The 21,221-nt window shown below is 43.6% G+C and overlaps 1 protein-coding gene across 2 annotated transcripts; it reads right to left on the bottom strand.

Annotated features, from left to right (window-relative positions):
• Nucleotides 1-6,431: 6,431 nt before the first annotated feature.
• Nucleotides 6,432-20,878, bottom strand: psmd3 (proteasome 26S subunit, non-ATPase 3). 2 transcript variants are annotated; one of them, XM_010866869.5, is made up of 13 exons: nt 20,487-20,878; nt 19,743-19,813; nt 18,074-18,238; nt 17,277-17,467; nt 16,757-16,894; nt 11,931-12,067; nt 10,791-10,981; nt 10,541-10,644; nt 10,317-10,431; nt 9,894-10,013; nt 9,589-9,692; nt 8,087-8,293; nt 6,432-6,770 (listed from the first exon to the last, which is right to left on the bottom strand). In XM_010866869.5, exons 3-13 carry the CDS (start codon nt 18,231-18,233, stop codon nt 6,693-6,695), a joined length of 1,545 nt encoding a protein of 514 aa, XP_010865171.3. In that variant the 5' UTR covers nt 18,234-18,238; nt 19,743-19,813; nt 20,487-20,878; the 3' UTR covers nt 6,432-6,692. The 2 variants fall into 2 exon arrangements, with proteins under 2 accessions (XP_010865171.3, XP_010865170.3); XM_010866868.4 differs by lacking the exons at nt 19,743-19,813; nt 20,487-20,878 and adding an exon at nt 18,349-18,443.
• Between the last annotated feature and the right edge of the window lie 343 nt (nt 20,879-21,221).

Raw genomic sequence — 21,221 nt, 5'->3', positions numbered from 1 at the left:
AAGTGCAGCTTTTGTCTGACTTAGGATGATAAGCATTGGCATACACAATAACAATAATAATTTACAGACTTAATGACAATAACAATCCGTTATAATGTGAATGTCTATATATATATATTCTAGGGGCAAATAATAAAGAGTTGAACGGGAACGAGTGGGAAGTACAGTAATGGTTGAACAGCGCACATATTAAATGTGACATGGAGTTGGAGAGAGGTCTTTCATGGTTCATTCTGTTACACAATCCACTTAGATCCACTTAATGTATATTGCAAACTGCTTGTGTGTATGCCCTTATGATCTTTACACTACCAAATGTGCTAGCGTAATCTCGGGAGTTCAGCCTATAACGGCTTTGAAGCCACCCACAATGAAGCGCAACACAAGCATTGCAGTTAGCGCTACTACTATGGTTAAGTGTGGCATGAAGTAACTGCTACATCACTGCTTACTTTAAATACTTTTTGCTCTGTTAAATATCTAATCGTGTACTTAATCATAATGAAATACATGCGCAGAAAAAATGCGCACGTACAGAATCTACCTCCACGATTCCACATTTGTCTTTTATCGCACCCGCTCCTCATCATTACCACGACAACAAAATGGCCCTTCAACCTTCGCACTCCCACACACAGCCAGCTCATTCGTCAGTTGTATCGTGCTGTGACAAAACACATTTAAGGCTGAGTTAATTATGAATCAGACTAAGATGGTAAAATACGGAAATACCATTTTGAAAACAGAACGTTATTTTTTTCAGTGAAATACGGAACGGATAACCCCATCCCTTTAACAATATGAACAGTTCGGATTACTTCTGATGTCACCAAGACATTCCCATCTTCGTGAACGAGGAAGTAGTTAATTGTTTTTCTTTCAAAATGCTCTTACACAAAAAGGGTATTTTTCCTATAGACCAATTTGGAGTGGACGTCACGGTTACGTCACTGAAGGTTGGTGGTGGCTGACAACTGCGGGAACAAGTGTATGGAAATGGGCAAGATCCACGAACTGAAGTTGGATGTCAGAATAGGAATGCAAAGAATTATGGCTATAGAGCCAAATTGAGCTCAAATGTGTTGACTGTAAGAAAAGAAAAACGTAACAGAAATATTTAATAGTATGAAAAAATTTTATTAAATCGTCTGAAAAAAATAGAACACGTTTTTTCCACGTTCGCTTATTCTTACGATTACAATTTCTTCCCACCTTCGTTCGAAATCATGTTTTCTCAAAGCCAAGTGTTGAGCCTCTATTGGTGTAGATGGCGGGGCTTTATCTGGGCATTGAATTCTCGCACCCGATTATTCATGAATCACACTATTATAAAGTGAAAATCATAGCCTTTCCATCTGGGGAGAGAAGTTTAAGAATGGTATAAACAAGCCTAAATGAAATAATTTTTTGGGAGATCCTGGTTTATTCATAAAAGATCCGAGGCTATAGCCCCGCACGCCCAGGGCTAACGACGCCACTGCTATGAAATATTTCAGTTACGTTTTTCTTTTCTTACAGTCAATATATTTGAGCTCAATTTGGCTCCATAGATGGCCTTCATTTTTATAGAATTCCGTTGTGGAGGCCACAATTTGAAGCTAAATGCAGACGTTTTGATGTAGCTAAAACAGACAGACTGGACTGATGAAATCAGCTCGTGCAGTACTCATTTCATATCAGGCAAGGTTTTGGTTCCACTGTTTATTACACACAGGCAAAATCAATTATGTAGTTATAATAATAACGATAAATTACAGAATAAACCACAAAGCTGGAATTCCCAGTAGGCTATTTCATAATGGTCAACACCACTGACCAACGTTTGTAACATTAGTAAGCAGAGATAGAATGCAAACAAACCAAATTGCTCATACTTTGTTTGACTTAGATCACTCGGTATTTATGCAAGGATTTAATGAATGAATGGGATACATTTATTATACAGTGGGGAAAAAAGTATTTAGTCAGCCACCAAAGCCCCAAAGCATGATGTTTCCACCCCCATGCTTCACAGTTGGTATGGTGTTCTTTGGATGCAACTCAGCATTCGTTCTCCTCCAAACACGACAAGTTTTCATTTTGGTTTCATCTGACCATATGACAATCTCCCAATCCTCTTCTGGACCATCCAAATGCTCTCTAGCAAACCTCAGACAGGCCTGGACATGTACTGGCTTAAGCAGGGGGACACGTCTGGCACTGCAGAATTTGAGTCCCTGGCGGCGTAGTGTGTTACTGATGGTAGCCTTTGTTACTTTGGTCCCAGCTCTCTTCAGGTCATTCACTAGGTCCCCCCGTGTGGTCACTGTTCTCGTGATCATTTTGACCCCACAGGGTGAGATCTTGCGTGGAGCCCCGGACCGAGGGAGATTATCAGTGGTCTTGTATGTCTTCCATTTTCTTATAATTGCTCCCGCAGTTGATTTCTTCACACCAAACTGCTTACCTATTGCAGATTCAGTCTTCCCAGCCTGGTGCAGGTCTACAATTTAGTTTCTGGTGTCTTTTGACAGCTCTTTGGTCTTGGCCATAGTGGAGTTTGGAGTGTGACTGTTTGAGGTTGTGGACAGGTGTCTTTTATACTGATAACAAGTTCAAACAGGTGCCATTAATACAGGTAACGAGTATTAAAAATCCTACAATGTGATTTTCTGGAATTTATTTTCTCATTTTGTCTTTCATAGTTGAAGTGTACATATGATGAAAATTACAGGCCTCTCTCATCTTTTTAAGTGGGAGAACTTGCACAATTGGTGGCTGACTAAATACTTTTTTGCCCCACTATATATGACATTTACTTTACAAAATAATTGAAGAAGGCGTCAGGAGGATCCATATTCATATATGTTGTAAAGAGGCCACTTTCTGGCACCATTTTGGCTCTGCCCAGAAATTACGTGAACGCTGTTACAAAAGGGTTTAATATTTTTTCAGTGGTGTTGTGACGTCATGTGGAAATGAGGAAGAGAAACTTTTTTTTGACAGCACTGGGATCGTTGGTTGACTGCATTCATTGTTTGCGTAATCTGATCCCCCATTCGTCATACTCCACACAAATTCCACACAGCCCTACTCACCTCAAAAATACAAAAACAATGAAAAAAGATTCTAGTAGGCTTAGTGCTGCACCTTCACAGCATTGTTACTTTTAAAATATGCTAATGCTTTGAGGGTGATTAGCTGCAGTTTTGAGAAAACTGCATTATTAGTGTGTGAAATCTTTGAATACTTTTTTGTATTTATTGCAGTTTTTCTCAATTGCTTACACAAGTTTCCTGAAAGCGTGGCTCAGAAAACTAAACCCAAATCCCCAAACTCACACACAAAACCCAAAATGCCACACATCTCTTGCAAGAGCAAACATTGCATTCAAAACAATGTTATCTGCTCAAAATTAACATACATTCAATAACCAATGTTTTCATACACAAATATAAAACACAGGGACTATAATAGAATATTTGTTTATTCTGAAATACTTATCTTTGGATTTGGAAGTACTTATTTCCAAATCCAACTGTGTTTACTGATGTGTATATATAAATATATATACACACACACACACACCTAAAGGATTATTAGGAACACCTGTTCAATTTCTCATTAATGCAATTATCTTATCAACCAATCACATGGCAGTTGCTTCAATGCATTTAGGGGTGTGGTCCTGGTCAAGACAATCTCCTGAACTCCAAACTGAGTGTCAGAATGGGAAAGAAAGGTGATTTAAGCAATTTTGAGCGTGGCATGGTTGTTGGTGCCAGACGGGCCGGTCTGAGTATTTCACAATCTGCTCAGTTACTGGGATTTTCACGCACAACCATTTCTAGGGTTTACAAAGAATGGTGTGAAAAGGGAAAAACATCCAGTATGCGGCAGTCCTGTGGGCGAAAATGCCTTGTTGATGCTAGAGGTCAGAGGAGAATGGGCCGACTGATTCAAGCTGATAGAAGAGCAACTTTGACTGAAATAACCACTCGTTACAACCAAGGTATGCAGCAAAGTTTTTGTGAAGCCACAACACGCACAACCTTGAGGCAGATGGGCTACAACAGCAGAAGACCCCACCGGGTACCACTCATCTCCACTACAAATAGGAAAAAGAGGCTACAATTTGCACAAGCTCACCAAAATTGGACAGTTGAAGACTGGAAGAATGTTGCCTGGTCTGATGAGCCTCGATTTCTGTTGAGACATTCAGATGGTAGAGTCAGAATTTGGCGTAAACAGAATGAGAACATGGATCCATCATGCCTTGTTACCACTGTGCAGGCTGGTGGTGTAATGGTGTGGGGAATATTTTCTTGGCACACTTTAGGCCCCTTAGTGCCAATTGGGCATTGTTTAATTGCCACGGCCTACCTGAGCATTGTTTCTGACCATGTCCATCCCTTTATGACCACCATGTACCCATCCTCTGATGGCTACTTCCAGCAGGATAATGCACCATGTCACAAAGCTGGAATAATTTCAAATAGGTTTCTTGAACATGACAATGAGTTCACTGTACTGAAATGCCCCCCACAGTCACCAGATTTCAACCCAATAGAGCATCTTTGGGATGTGGTGGAACGGGAGCTTCGTACCCTGAATGTGCATCCCACAAATCTCCAACAACTGCAAGATGCTATCCTATCAATATGGGCCAACATTTCTAAAGAATGCTTTCAGCACCTTGTTGAATCAATGCCACATAGAATTAAGGCAGTTCTGAAGGCGAAAGGGGGTCAAACACAGTATTAGTATGGTGTTCCTAATAATCCTTTAGGTGAGTGTATATATCAGAAAACACAGTTGGATTTGGAAAGTGGTCTTGAAACAGAACAGATAAAAAAGAAAAAAAAAAATCCTTCAAATACTGTTAAGAAAAAAAAAAAGGCTGCATCCTGCCTTTGGAATCCATTATTCCCCCAACATAGGAGAGCTCACGTTTGGCTCTTTGATTGCTAAAGCTGTGATTGCTAATTATAAAGTAACAAGTGTTTTCCCGTATGAGGAGTCAGTGGTGTGAGGGGTGATTTGAATTTAGTATTCTGAATGACAGTATTTTCCATGTGAACATGAGATATTATCAAAGAAAATTTGACAATTGTGTGTAGTGTTTTGCAAATGTGTGGTTCAGAACTGAAAAATGAGTGAATAAAATGAGTTTCAGATTTTGGTCATTATGTCCCAGGTTCCAGTGCTGTAAGCAATTGAGAAAAACAGTAAGATGGAACCTGCTGATCACAAAATTTGATTTGGGTCCACCTCCTCTAATGGTCGGGGGCTCTACACAAGTGCATATGTCACTTATGCCTAGAACCGGCCCTGGCAATAAGAATTTACCGCCGCCCAATCTGTAGCTACCGAATCATTCAATATTGTCTCTATGGATCCAACGTACCTGTGAAACGTTTAAACGCCCGGTTCTATGTGCCGAATAACTCCGAATAATGTGTAATGAATAATGTGTAATGTGCCGAATAATGTGTAATGAAGTGGCTATATAGTTGATCTTTAAACTTAGAAAAAAGTTTGAGCAACGACTATTTCTTTTCAGCCAAGCCTATATTTGAATAAAAGAAAACAATAAAAAAAAACATCTTTACAAATAATCACAAGCAGTAGGTGCAATGTGTTTACAAAAAATGTTTTAATTCAATGGATTTAATTCATTCCTTTCCTTTTTTCAAATGGCCAAAAACATGCACCTAATGTTTTGCTATCAAGTCACAAAGTCAGAATGTTTATTTTCAGAGGCAATTGCAAATGGGTGAAGCGACCACACTGTCATTATCTGTACAGTGAACTAATGATAATGGTAAAAATTAGGAGTATATGTATATATTCCACTTCACACAACACATTATCCTTTGTAAAAAAGAAAAAAATTCACATACACCACTCTTCGAGGCTCCCTTTCAGAATGGGGTCACTGGCGAGTCATCGTTCTGACCACTCTTACACTGACTCCAGACAAATTAAAGACTCACCTGCCTCGCTCAACTACAAAACTAAGTTGTCACCTGCTTAAATTGTAGACCTGTCTTTTTGTCCCAATTACCACATTTTGCTCCAGTTCCCCAAAATCAAGACTAATTACATTGGTGGTAAAATGTCTAGAGGGAGTTTCAGTATACCAGAAACTTGAACAGGTGCTCACTTTGAGACAGGAGATCATTTTGAAAGAGGAGCCAAGTTAAGAAATTGCAAGAGGGAGAAACTGGATCTTGTGGCAGAGAAAAATAGACATTGAAAGTTTTAAAGGCAGCCAACAAATGGACTTTGAACGTGTACTCCCAAATTCATGACATGATTGATAGGGCAGCAGTCATAAAACCCAGAGGAACTACTCTGTGCCAAACGGCTCTAGAGCTGCTAGATATTCACCATACAAGAGTGTTACTCAAGTGGAAAAAAGTAACAGACAGATTATTTGTACACCGGCCTTAGTCAGTACAGATACACCAAATGCTTCTCCCACAAGGACTTGAACATTTGAGATTTTATTTGATGACAAGTTTACAGTGACACATCTGACCAAGTCTAGAAGCAGACAGAGAACCAGTGGGTAGAGCTGGATTGAGTTGTTCTAACTGTATGTTACATTGGCCTTAAACCTGCAGATAAACCAAAAGAAAAAAGCTTCTACAAGAGGGAGAAATATTGAAAAACAACAAGGCATCTTCACACACGCCCGTTTAAGAGGCTCATGGAAAACTATCGTCGTCATCTTCAGCCATCTCTTTGGCAAACTCCAGGTCCTGCTGCTCCCGTTCTCTGCGCTCCTGAAACGTGAAACAAAAAATAGCCAATATTTTCAAAAGACAGCCCACTTCAGTTTGAAATTGTAGGCGGAAACAGGACGTGTGATCATTCAACCAGAAATTAGCAAAAGTTTCCAGTGTTTTGCAACCGCTAGACAAACAACGTAAAGATACCACCTCCCTGTGGACACATCAGGTCAACATCCGTGGCAGCTCAGCACACCGCAAGAAAAGTGTATTACCCAGTTTTCCTAAAACCGAACCCTAACTATTATGGAGCCAAATTGAGCTCAAATGTATTGACTGTAAGAAAAGAAAAACGTAACTGAAATATTTCATAGTATGAAAACTCAATTCAATCGACTGAACTAGGCTACATTTTAACAGAATAATATTCCGTTATTCCCAGGATGCATCAATGTCACTGTTGCCATGGTCACAGACACAGACACTGATGAAAGTTGAACGTGTTCAAATGAAGTTAGACAGGGCTTAATTACCATTTGTTCTAAGCCTAATGGTTTGGAAACATCACAGCAAAAAATATCCACTTAATGAGTTAAGTATAACATTTACCGCATTTGAATTCAGTTTTTTTTGTTGCCATTTTTTACATTAATAAACAGTTATTAATTAGTTAAATAAACCTTAGCACACCCATTAGACTGTGCACTGATTTTGCCGTGTTTTATATGCTCCTGTCACCCTGGTCACCCTTAATCTGGGGGGAGATTATGTTGGGGTACATAGTACCTCCAGAACACGTTAAACTTTCATCAATATCTGTCTGTGACCATGGCAACAGTGACGTTGATGCAAAATGTGGATAATAGTTTATTATTCTGTTTAAATGTACCCACATAGCCTAGTTTATACAATTCTTAAACTTCTCGCCACAGATTGCATTGGGAAAGCAGTGCATGGAAAGGCTATGATTTTCACTTTATAATGGTGTGATTCATGGACAATCAGGTGCAAGAATTCAATGCCCAGATAAAGCCCCGCCTCCAAGCCAATAGAGGCTCAAAACTTGGTTTTGAGAAAACATGATTCAAACGAAGTTGGGAAGAAATTGTAGTCATAAGAAGAAGCGAACGTGGAAAGTGTTTTAACGAAGACATTTTAAGATCGGACGCGAAAATCCATTTAATGATTTTAGCATATACTTTTTTCCATGCTTGAATCTATTTAACTATTGAGTTTAGTTTTTTCATACTATGAAATACTTCTGTTACGTTTTTCTTTTCTTACAGTCAATACATTTGAGCTCAGTTTGGCTCCATAAACTATTGCCAATTCAATAAGCCAATACACAGGATTAGAAGATTTGTACTCACCTCGGCTGATTCTAGGTCCTTGTTGTAAGCCTTGGGTGGAAACCTCATGGCCTTGACAGACATGTTGTGTATGTCCAGGCAGAAGGAGATCCTCTGATGGAATGCCAGCTGGGGTTCCCTGGTGCCGTAGATATCCATGGTCTCTTTGGACTGAACATAGCCCTTCTCGTGGTTGATACTGGCCTCAATCACGCCATCGCGAATAGCCTGGAGGGGAGCGGGGTTTGGAGGGTTTATGTGGCTGTGGGGGTTTTCCCAGTGTCAACTGGGGATTAAGACATTTCAGGACCACAATACTCTCCAAAGTATTCACGCACCTCTGACTTTTTGACATGACCAGTGATCAACACAAAGTTGATTGAAGTAAAATGTCAAAGTAAAAGCTTTAAACATTGCCTCTACCAAATAATGACAGAATGGAGTGAATACTTACACAATCAATTATATTCTGCGTTATATTTGTAATTACTATCAGGCTCTAGCCACTGTGCTTTAACACTGTTGTTGCTTGCTCTTTGGGGTTTCAGGCTGGGTGTTTTGTAAAAGCACTTTGTGACAACTGCTGTTGTAAAAAGGGCTTTATAAATACATTTGATTGATTGGTGAGTGAATTCCATTGAGAGTTCCTTGCATTGGCTGACATACTCAATCAGCAGGCTGAGTCCACATTTAAGGTACCTGATGCATTATAAGATTTACAGGTAATTTGTGGCCGTACGGTATGGGGACCGGTTGAGTCCACCCGTGAAGATAAATAAATACATGCATTCATTTTCTTTTTCTTCACTGTACGCCTGGGAAATATCAGACTGAACTATTGGCGCTCTACATGCCGTTTTGCAAAGCGTACTCTGGAAGGCAAGGGAACTAGGTGAGAGGTGAGGTCAATAAAGCCCTATTGGAAAACACTCCATTTTCTTTAAATCTCCAGTTAAAGCGGGAGCGGATGAAGTGTATGATGAACAGGCTAATGTGGCGCTCACTAGCGACAAACGGACCCCTGGGACTATAGAAAACTACTTAGCAGTGACAGCCCATTATATTAGCCTATTATATTAGCCCAGATGAGCAGTACCGTACCACTGCCCAGTCACATCTGCTGAGCTGCTACACCACACAATCAGTCTCAAGGGTCAAGGCCCTGAAAACAGTTCTCCGGGAATCCATGATGTCACGTGATTTAGACTCAGTCAACGGCATTAAGGCTTCTATCAAATGACCTACAGAGCAGATTCTGACATTTTCTTTTGTATTGTTTTAACTTTTACGTCATTGGTCCTAAAATTGGTTCCGACCCCTGGTACAGTGTAACGTAGATCACATTTTCGCACACATCAATGTATTATACATTGTCTTGAGTTAGCGAGGACTCTGAACGGTCAGACAGTGGTTGATGTTATACAATGCACTGCAATCTAATGGGACGCCTTGGTGTAACACAGGGCTCAGTGTGGAAAGACACCCGCTTCTCGCTTCATTTCTTTGTATGAATAGAATGTTACCTTGGCCACGATGAACTCTGCATCCTCTGGACTGTCCAGCTGCAGCTTCAGGGCGATGTCAGCCAGGGATATGCGTGAGTATGACAGGCTGATCATCCGCACACCTACAGGAGTAAACAGAGCAGAGAGGGAATCACCTACACAGCAATCATTTATCCATTCAAGCTTTATTACTATACAGCCCATAAAGAATATTACTATGATGAGCTGTCAAAAGGCAACACGAGCAAATCCAGCAGATTAAAGTGCCTAACATCAGAACGGTATAACTGGACATAGACGCCCCCATGCTGTCGGCCACTGACCCGTCTTGATGACGTTGTGTCTGAGGCGGATGATCAGGGTGTAGGTGCCATCTGCTTGGAACTTCTCCCCAAACTGATCCAGGGCCTGGTTGAACTTGGCCAGGTTACCCGTCCTGACGGCTGTAGGGGGGAAAGCACGTTCACATAGCTTCATTGCAAGCTTTACACGGGTGGACACGAGACACAGAGGACACCATGCTGGAGCGACAATGATTAGGAACCAGTTCAATCTAAACACTCAGTCTACATAACGATAACAGGCTGCGGGAGCATCGTGCCCACATCACAAGCTCCAGACTTTGACAACAAAAAAGGTCTTGGTTATTCCCCTGACAGGGTAAACCAGAAGACAATCTATTTCAATCAGCCACACCATCACCTCATTGAATAACCACATGGGTGATTTAAAGGGCCTGTGTTTACCTTGTGTGAGCAGGAAGTAGGGCGCTAGCGACCTCTTTAGGGGTGCCTGGCGGAACTGCAGCCTGTCAGGGATCTCGCCCAGCAACAGCTCCACCACGATCAGCAGCTTGTGGACCTGGAAGTAACCGAGAGCAGATGTGAACAACCTGAAGTACACAACTCTTTAACAAATGCATTTATTCAAAACATTGTAACACGCCGTGTATACGTGCTTGCGTGCTGACCGTCTGTTTGAAGCCCACAGCTGTGTGTTGGGGGGCCTTCCTGAGGGCGTTGGTCAGGGTTCTACGGGCCTCGCTGTACTCCAGCTGGATGGCCTTGATACGACCTGAAGACAGAGGCAGACAGACACTGAGGAGATTGGGGAAAGCAGCAAACTAAGGACGCAGCTACAACTCTCCACAACTTTCGGCCCAAGATAATGAAAATGCGTCCATAACCCCCACCCTGTTCGCCCCCTCCCGCATCTCTCACCGGTGTAGTAGAGGTAGCGCGCCCACTCGTTGTTGTTGGCCAGCTCGGGGAAGACGGACTTGGAGACCAGCTTCTCGGCCTGGTCGTACAGGTTGTACTGCAGGTAGTTCCTCAGCAGCAGGTTGAGCAGCGTGGCCTGGCCGTCGGCGTCGTGCCGCAGGGTGGCTGTCCGCAGGCGCGTGTGGAGGAAACTTGGAGGAGGGAAGGGCATGTTTTGCTAATTAGATTTACACCCACACACACCTGGTCTCTTTAAACATTACACAGACTTGGCAGCAACGAGCAGACACGAGTAACTCAGCAGTGTAACTGTATTTTGAGTTAGCCTGTCTATTGAGAAACAATGGACAGTGATGTCAAAACGTGCAGGGAAACCGTAAGCCAGAATTTGGCGATTAAGCAGTAAGAGGGGGGTACATGGCCAATGTACAACAGCTGCTGGACACAGCGCTTAGCTGTGTATTGGCAATATACTGCAAAACCCAAAGAAGCCTTACTGCTATCATAAACCAGTCACCAATGCTAATTTGAGCAGTATAAGGGATATGATGCCATAGGGTCTCATATAACAAGGCTATCAGCCCCCAAGAAAATGATGTCAATGATCCTTTGACAAGGCGGCACCAAACCACTTTTTCCTTAAACTATTTAATGCTTGTCATATTACATTAAGATAAATTGTGTCAAATTTCAGCTACTCACAAATGACAGCTTGGTGTTTGGTCGTTTTGTGATACTGATCAAAAAGTGTGCAGCAAATCCTTTGAAAAGAGAAGCTGCTCTGGTGTCTGTTGTCCAATAGAGTCTGCCTTTTTCAATGCATTTTGATTTGCTAAGATCATCTCAAGGTGAAAACACATTGTGAATCTATAACTCCACTATTGCTGCAGAAATTATGGACATTCTGATATTTCAAAGCAAAAATTCTAAATACATTGGGACATAGTGAAAAAAAATGCCAGCTTAACGCCGAAACCTTCCAGCATATATCCGTGGTGCCGGCACAGATCGGAATTAGACTTAAGGCCTTTTGAAACCATCACCATCCGCCCCCCACTCACAGATGTCTCCGTAGGCCGCAGAAATGACCAGACAAAAGAAAACACTCATAAGAGGAGTCATTTCCAAACGAAGACCCACCTGCGGACAGTGTCCAGCTGGTTGAGGAACTCGTACACACGGGAGTGGTAATAGTAACACTTGGCTGCCACCAGGTCCAGGGCCCGTCGGTTCTGAGAGCCAATCTTCTGCAGGAGGTCGTCTGACACCTTCTGGGCCTGGAGAGAGGAACGTGACAGGGGTTAACCACCCAAACAGGTTTGGACTTTTTTTGTTATGGTGAATAAGGACGTTAAAATTGGAGAATTCCGGCCATATAGAACAGCTATAGTACATGTTTTACACAGCCATAATATAGCCTACATTTAAACAGCAATAAAACAAACTCAGTGATCCAACAAATGTTTTTTAATTAAATCAGTCAGCAGAATGAACTCTTCACAATATTTGCGAACTGAGTATATAGGCTACACTTAGGGCTGTCCCAATTGTTACATAACTGCCTGGTTGAAATAATTTTAGCCAGATCGCAATTATTTTTATAGACAACATATTTTTGCACAATATTTTAATTCCAAAATCATGTTTCCAATCTGAATAAGGGAGTTTGAATACAGTGTTAGAAACATCTCAACAAATACCATGTGAATTATGTCAGTTTCCAGAGGATGTCCGAGCGTTTGACAGCTCTGCGGAAAGCTATAGGCGCAGATAATTTACTGAAACACATTTGCTTCTAAATTTCAGTATTTAAATCTAGTTTGGAATCGTTTTACAACGCAAAATAACATAGCCAAATTTCTCAACATTATTGTTTAATAAACAAATGCATTTCAGTCGCTTATTTGTCGCATCAACTCTAATGGACCAAAGGAATAAAACTTTGGTCAAAAACCAAGTTGGGCAGATTTGAGAGGGCAATCTGGTCAGAGCAAAACACCCAGATATACCTCCAACAACACAGAACTCCTCATACTCAAAAAAGTTTTTTTTACTAATAATGTACAATTTCTGACATTTCCAAACATATTTCCTAATTAAATAATGTGCTTTAAAATGTATGGATATAAATATATGTTTTCCAAATGCAAATTAAATATTGAAACACGTTTTGTAAGGAAGGCTATTTCAAATAACGCTTTGAATCTGACGCCACGCTTAGTCACGACCAAACACTCCGTAATGTCTTACTGTAAGAGCGAGCAGAGCATCGCTGTTTTCTCTGCAACAAAATCAGATCATACAGGTCACACAATATCAAGCTATTTAATATGCTATTAATGTATTTATTCATTCATGTGGCATATTTCCCACTGGACATTTTGGCCAAGAACTGCCACCTTAACGTGGTGGAGGGGTTTGAGTACCCGAGTGACCCTAGGAGCTATGTTGTCTGGGGCTATATGCCCCTGGTAGGGTCTCCCAAGGCAAACAGGTCTTAGGCGACGGGTCAGACTAAGAGCGGTTCAAAACCCCCTTAATGATGAAAAAAATTATGAGTACCGTGACGTTGCCCGGTATGGCACAGCCGGGGCCCCACCCTGGAGCCAGGCCCGGGGTTCGTATGCGAGCGCCTGGTGGCCGGGTCTTTCCCCATGGGGCCCGGCCGGGCTTAGCCCGAAGGAGCGACGTGGGGCCGCCTTCCCGTGGGCTCACCACCCACAGGAGGGACCATAAGGGGTCGGTGCGGAGAGGATCGGGCGGCAGTCGAAGGCGAGGGCCTAGACAACCCGATCCCTGGACACGGAAACTAGCTCTAGGGACGTGGAACGTCACCTCGCTGGCAGGGAAGGAGCCTGAGATCGTGCGTGAGGTTGAGAGGTTCCGACTAGAGGTAGTCGGGATCACCTCTACGCACGGCTTGGGCTCTGGAACCACACTCCTTGAGAGAGGATGGACTCTTCACCACTCTGGAGTTGCCCATGGTGAGAGGCGGCGGGCTGATGTGGGTTTGCTTAAAGCTCCCCAGCTCTGCCGCCATGTGTTGGAGTTTACCCCGGTGAACGAGAGGGTCGTTTCCCTGCGCCTACGGGTCGGGGATAGGTCTCTCACTGTTGTTTGTGCCTACGGGCCGAACGGCAGTGCAGAGTACCTGACCTTCTTGGAGTCTCTGGGAGGGGTGCTGGAAAGTGCTACGACTGGGGACTCTATTGTTCTACTGGGGGACTTCAAAGCCCACGTGGGCAACGACAGTGACACCTGGAGGGGTGTGATTGGGAGGAACGGCCCCCCTGATCTGAACCCGAGTGGTGTTCAGTTATTGGACTTCTGTGCTAGTCACAGTTTGTCCATAACGAACACCATGTTCAAGCATAAGGGTGTCCATCAGTGCACGTGGCACCAGGACACCCTAGGCCGCAGGTCGATGATCGACTTTGTTGTCGTCTCATCTGACCTGCGGTCGTATGTCTTGGACACTCGGGTGAAGAGAGGGGCGGAGCTGTCAACTGATCACCACCTGGTGGTGAGTTGGATCCGATGGCGGGGGAGAAAGCTGGACAGACTCGGCAGGCCCAAGCGTACTGTAAGGGTCTGCTGGGAACGTCTGGCCGAGTCTCCTGTCAGAGAGATCTTTAACTCCCACCTCCGGCAGAGCTTCGACTGGATCCCAAGGGAGGCTGGAGATATTGAGTCCGAGTGGACCATGTTCTCCAACGCCATTGTCGAAGCGGCCGCTCGGAGCTGTGGCCGTAAGGTCTCGGGTGCCTGTCGAGGCGGCAATCCCCGAACCCGGTGGTGGACACCGGAAGTAAGGGATGCCGTCAAGCTGAAGAAGGAGTCCTATCAGGCCTGGTAGGCTTGTGGGACTCCTGACGCAGCTGACGGGTACCGACAGGCCAAGCGGGCTGCAGCCCGGGTGGTTGTGGAGGCAAAAACTCGGGCCTGGGAGGAGTTCGGTGAGGCCATGGAGAAGGACTATCGGCTGGCCTCGAAGAGATTCTGGCAAACCATCCGGCGCCTCAGGAGAGGGAAACAGTGCCCTACCAACGCTGTTTACAGTAGAGGTGGGCAGCTGTTGACCTCAACTGAGGATGTCGTCGGGCGGTGGAAGGAATACTTTGAGGATCTCCTCAATCCCGCTGTCACTTCTTCCATTGAGGAAGCAGAGGATGAGGGCTCAGAGGTGGACTCGTCCATCACCCGGGCTGAAGTCACTGAGGTGGTCAAGAAACTCCTCGGTGGCAAGGCACCGGGGGTGGATGAGATCCGCCCTGAGTACCTCAAGTCTCTGGATGTTGTGGGGCTGTCTTGGTTGACACGCCTGTGCAACATCGCGTGGCAGTCGGGGACAGTGCCTCTGGGATGGCAGACCGGGGTGGTGGTCCCTCTTTTTAAGAAGGGGGACCGGAGGGTGTGTTCCAACTATAGGGGGATCACACTTCTCAGCCTCCCCGGGAAAGTCTATGCCAGGGTTCTGGAGAGGAGAATACGGCCGATAGTAGAACCTCGGATACAGGAGGAACAGTGTGGTTTTCGTCCGGGCCGTGGAACACTGGACCAGCTCTATACCCTCTACGGGGTGTTGGAGGGTTCATGGGAGTTTGTCCAACCAATCCACATGTGTTTTGTGGATTTGGAGAAGGCATTCGACTGTGTCCCTCGCGGCATCTTGTGGAGGGTGCTTGGGGAATATGGGGTCCTGGGTCCTTTGCTAAGGGCTGTCAGGTCCCTGTACAACCGAAGCAGGAGCTTGGTCCGCATTGCCGGCAGTAAGTCAGACTTGTTCCCAGTGCATGTTGGACTCCGGCAGGGCTGCCCTTTGTCACCGGTTCTGTTCGTAATTTTTATGGACAGAATTTCTAGGCGCAGCCAGGGGCCGGAGGGTGTCAGGTTTGGGGACCACACAATTTCGTCTCTGCTTTTTGCAGATGATGTTGTCGTGTTGGCCCCTTCTAACCAGGACCTTCAGCATGCGCTGGGACGGTTTGCAGCCGAGTGTGAAGCGGTGGGGATGAAAATCAGTACCTCCAAATGCGAGGCCATGGTCCTCAGTCGGAAAAGGGTGGCTTGCCCACTTCAGGTTGGTGGAGAGTGCCTGCCTCAAGTGGAGGAGTTTAAGTATCTAGGGGTCTTGTTCACGAGTGAGGGAAGGATGGAACGGGAGATTGACAGACGGATCGGTGCAGCTTCTGCAGTAATGCAGTCGATGTATCGGTCTGTTGTGGTGAAGAAAGAGCTGAGCCGCAAGGCGAAGCTCTCGATTTACCAGTCAATCTACGTTCCTACTCTCACCTATGGTCATGAGCTTTGGGTCATGACCGAAAGGACAAGATCCCGGATACAGGCGGCCGAAATGAGCTTTCTCCGCAGGGTGGCCGGGCGATCCCTTAGAGATAGGGTGAGAAGCTCGGTCACCCGGGAGGAGCTCAGAGTAGAGCCGCTGCTCCTCCACATCGAGAGGGGTCAGCTGAGGTGGCTTGGGCATCTTTTTCGGATGCCTCTGGAACGCCTTACTGGGAAGGTGTTCCCGTCCCGTCCCACCGGGAGGAGACCCCAGGGAAGACCTAGGACACGCTGGAGGGACTATGTCTCCGGGCTGGCCTGGGAACGCCTCGGTGTCCCCCCGGAAGAGCTGGAGGAAGTGTCTGGGGAGAGGGAAGTCTGGGCATCCCTGCTTAGACTGCTGCCCCCGCGACCCGGCCCCGGATAAGCGGAAGAAGATGGTATGGTATGGGATATTTTCATCTGTCTACTACACCTGAGACCGGCGAAAAGCAGGCATTTGTCGGCTAACATACTTTGCTTGTCTCCATCAACGTTATCATTGGGTTACTAATGACCACACTGACGCAGCAATGCTGCAAATACCAATGGGTTCTCAAAGCCTACTTCAGCATATGTATGTACTATGTGTGTTTGTGTAAGCATGGGGGGTGGGGGGCAGAAGAGACAAAAGGAGAACTCACCTCTGTGTAACGTTTGTTGTTGGTGAGGTAGACCACCAAGAGCAGCTGCAGGTAGGCCTCCACCTCAGGGATCAACTGGGTTGCGGCTGCCTTGCCAGTACGGGGCCTGAACTGGACATCTCCCTCTGTGTCCATGGGCTGACCAGACACGGCAGTTTCAGGGGAGAGGGGTGAGAAGGAACGACCGAAACCAAACAGAAGGGGAGCAGAAAAGAGTAAAAAGAGGCCATTAGCCAAGGTTTCTCAACAACAAACATCACCAAACCTTGAGTCCAAGTGTTCAAGTTGCAGTCCAAGCTTTCTATACAACACCAATAAATTGCTTAATTTTAAGGATAACCATATCATTTATAACTGTAATATCTGCCACTGTTGCTACTAAATTGAATTATATATATAAAAAAAATATATAATAATAATACTGAAACTACTGACCAAGTGAGTCCCCTAGGGTCAAATGATGAAATGTAACTCAGGTCCCAAACAGGAGTGCTACAACACAGATATCCGGTCAACATACCTCCTCCAGGAAGCTGAGTAGGAACTCCTTGCCTGCAGCATTGGAGGTGTAGAATCCAGACACAGCCTTGTGCAAGACGTTGGGGTTGAGGCGGCGGCTGGTGGAGGGTAAGGCTCGCAGGGCCCTCAGTACAAAGCGGGGCTCCTTGCCTGACACAGCCTTCTCTATCTGCTTCACATGGTCCTTGATGTCTGCAATGGAAGAGCAGGAAGGAGTGAGCTTGTGAGTTCAGTCATTTGTGGAAGAGTGGGCAAAAATCATGGAAGTTAGCTTCAGTTCTCTCCTCTCCTGTCAAAACGGGAAAGATATTCAGAAACTGAAAATGAAAAACTGCTTTGAAAGCTAACTGTAGTAAATTACAGCTGACACATTAGATAGATTAACTAACTAGATAACTAGGCAGCTAGCAATGACTAATAACTTCCGTTGTTGTTGATACTCTACTACCTGGGTACCTGTAGTTAGGTACGACTGAATGTCAGAATCCTTCAACGCATTAACTTGTTGTGCAGTAGCAATAGCGTATTGTAACTATATTGCCTTATATTTGAACTAAACGATGTCAATGAAACTTTGCAAAACGTAGCTAGCTAAATAGTTAGCTAGATAATTGGTTAAGTAACTACCTATTGCGGTACAGAAATGTCTGGGCTAGCTACTGAATGCTAACGCTGGCTAGTTAGCAAACGGTGAATGACACGAACTCAATATTTCATATCTTCTATATCTGTTCATATCTGACATTTCGTTTGAAAGTATCACTTAAAGTATTTATGTTCATGCAGCTCGGCATCTACCTTCAAGTGTGAGAGTATCAAGTTCCTTGGGTTTCTTTTCTGCAGTAGCCGAGTCTTCCTCCGGCATCTCCACATCTTGCGGCTCGGGGCCCGCATCCTTCTGTTTCTCAGCCTTGGAATCCTTGGGTTTTTCGCGTCTCTTAGCTGTTGTCTCCTTCATACTGTCTGAAATTCGATTGCAATATAATGTAACAACTTACACATCCAATCGAAGTGCCAATATAAATAAGGTACAGTTTACAGTTAGAAGTTATTCGGAACCAGTCAACACTCACATTCGTCTTTTCGGCAGAATGACTGGCAACTATTGTGACGCGCAAAGGATCATGGGGGACACACCGTACTAGTTGAAAATGACGTCGAGCAGTCAAAAGTAATAGATAGCTGAAATACATTGTTTTGATAAGACAGGAAAAGCTGCTGATAATTGAAATAACCCACATTTTGAGAGTAATCACATTCGTTATGGGCTCTACTCCTCCCAAGTAATGAATTTAGTAAATGATTTCGGCATACAAAAAATTTACAGAATTGTAACCTATGTGGGGATTAATTTAAAGTCCTGTTCCCACAGTAAGCACGTTCTTTTTCATCAGTTAATGAATTATGGAGTACATCATTAGTGGGAACTGGAATAATTTACTTTATGAGTCAATCCACTGAAAATTAGTATGACCAGTGAAGAGTTTTAGGCACACACAATTACACAATTATTATTCATTTGATCATGTGGGTCCACTTTGCCAAAATATATCCATCTGGATTTCGAGTAAACACATAGCAAAACCACAAATAATACAAATGACTTATTGACTTGAATCGTGACATTTCTATTGTATGTCTATGTATTTTATCCTGATATAGCCAAATTATACCAACTGCTAACTACATGCTGTGAAAACACCAAGCCAAAGGCAACAGGTGTGCCATGAAGTTATGTAATCACAATTCTTCGTTAAAGTGTTTTGAAATGGAAAAGCTTATCAACTGTGGATTGTATAAATCTAGAATTATACCTACACAAATTATTCAAATGAACTGCATTGCCGAATCCTGCCACTAAGGGGCTCTATTTGCCTTCCTGTATTTAAGAAGCCGACAAATGAGATCGAGGTGTAGTCATGCCGTACCCCGTGGTTTAACTGAGGCATTACATGGTATACTATAGCAGTGGTAAAAATCGTCCACAAACTGTTCCACTCACAAGCCTACAGTGGCACAAGCGGTCACCAAGTTGGGCAGATTTGAGAGGGCAACCTGGTCAGAGCAAAACACCCAGATATACCTCCAACAACACAGAACTCCTCATACTAATACAAAACTGTGCTAACATTTAAATATTTCCTTTGGAGCTGATCGGGTCAAGGAAAGGAGATGGCTGTTTTTTTTTTTGTTGCTTTGAGCAGAATAATGTTTTTTATATTTTTATTTGGCTCAGGGAAGGGTAAATCATTACTTGTGAGTTACAAGGAAGTACAGTGTGCAATTTTCTTTCCATTACAAGAGAATGCTAATGTGAAAATAGTATTCATGTTGGGGAGGGGGAAGTGCATATTCGTCAAATGTCATTATTTATTAAAACATGCTCAGAATGTGGTTACTGAGGTCTGATTTGGATATATTGAGATGTTTTTACTGCATACAAATTTATGAAAAAATATGCACTCACCACTTTGCACAAATTGCACTGGCTTAGATGATCTGTAAAATGTGAATGGTATAACTGCTCAATGCTTCTCCCTGTATAAGACATTGTATTAGCTGCAAGGTAACAATCAGGTAGTCAAAGGTATTGTAAGTGTAATTCAAGTTATGATGACAATATCATTTTCTACAGTATGCTGTAAGATAACTCTCAGGAGAATCACAACAGAATTCTACCAATACATTTCCATTGTATTTTTATTCTTTTGGTCGTTACATTTACCTATATACCACATATATACAGGAATGCTTGAAACCGGCAGAATTCAGAAGAGCTAGAAATACACAGTAAAATCCACAGGAAGCCTCTACTACAAACACACACCGAGTAATCTTTATTGAATGGGATGACACTTGTGAGCATTAGAGCAAAAGCTCTGAAAATTATCAAATGTATCTGTAAAATAACTGTGGCCAGGTCTACCTGCAATTTGTCAAAATTATCAGTGAAGAAAAAAATCCCAGGACCTATGCTTACCGTTAACTCACATATCTCAATACGGTAACAAGGGGCTAGCCAGTAGCTATGTTATAATGAGTTAACCAATGGGATAACATTTTACCAAGGTAAGTGTTTGTCTCTACACCTCAATCCCCCGTGGGTAGAGTCTTTGTAATACAAACTCTGCCTAGAAGGGCTAAGATAACATAATATAGTAGATAGTTCTGTATTTTTTTTTTCCATCACTGATTATTTGTAAATACTCACAATTGGGTGAAGGCGATGCTTAAACTTGGGCCGTGTTCTCAACTCCTCCATTATCCAGAATCGTGGACAAATGACTAGTGTTCTTCGGCCACGGATTAGGGTTTGTTTCTACCACTGATTATTTCTAGCACTGATTAGGGTTTGTCTCCCAACAGTATATCGCCAAAAACCTGTCCACGCTTGATAACTACACTTTTCCCATAGCCATTTGGCAAGCATGCTAAAATGTTTAAAATGCTACAATATGAATTAACATTGAAAAGCAAAATTGTTGAACACGATAAAACAAAGGTCAATGAATGCGCACTGCTAAGAACGTAAATAGCTCAGTAGAAATGTTTTCCACAAACATCCACGCTAGGTCCACGTTTCGTGTTGGGAGAACTGTTGGAATGCATACAAATGTAACATATCGGAAGGAGAATGGGGTAGTCTCTTGATATTCCACTGGCTAGCTCGTTGTTTTCCCACTGGCTAGCCCCTGTTATTATATTCGTTAGTTCTTTGTTATCCCAACCCCTAGTATTTTGTTATCTTGCTGGCTAACCCCCTTATATTCAAATTGCTATCCCCATGTTATCTTAACGGCTAGCCCAGTGTTATCCAACAGACTAGCCTCTAGTTATCTCACTGACTAGCCCTTTGTTACTTACTGGCTGGGCATACTGTTACTAGTGGCTAGCCCCATGTTATTATAATGTCTACCACATTTTTAATCCAATGGCTAGCCCCATG

Source organism: Esox lucius, chromosome 11, assembly GCF_011004845.1.
Source record: "Esox lucius isolate fEsoLuc1 chromosome 11, fEsoLuc1.pri, whole genome shotgun sequence".
Classification (NCBI taxonomy): domain Eukaryota; kingdom Metazoa; phylum Chordata; class Actinopteri; order Esociformes; family Esocidae; genus Esox; species Esox lucius.
The sequence above is the reverse complement of the archived record's forward strand: the minus strand, read 5'-3'. Positions and strand labels throughout refer to the sequence as shown.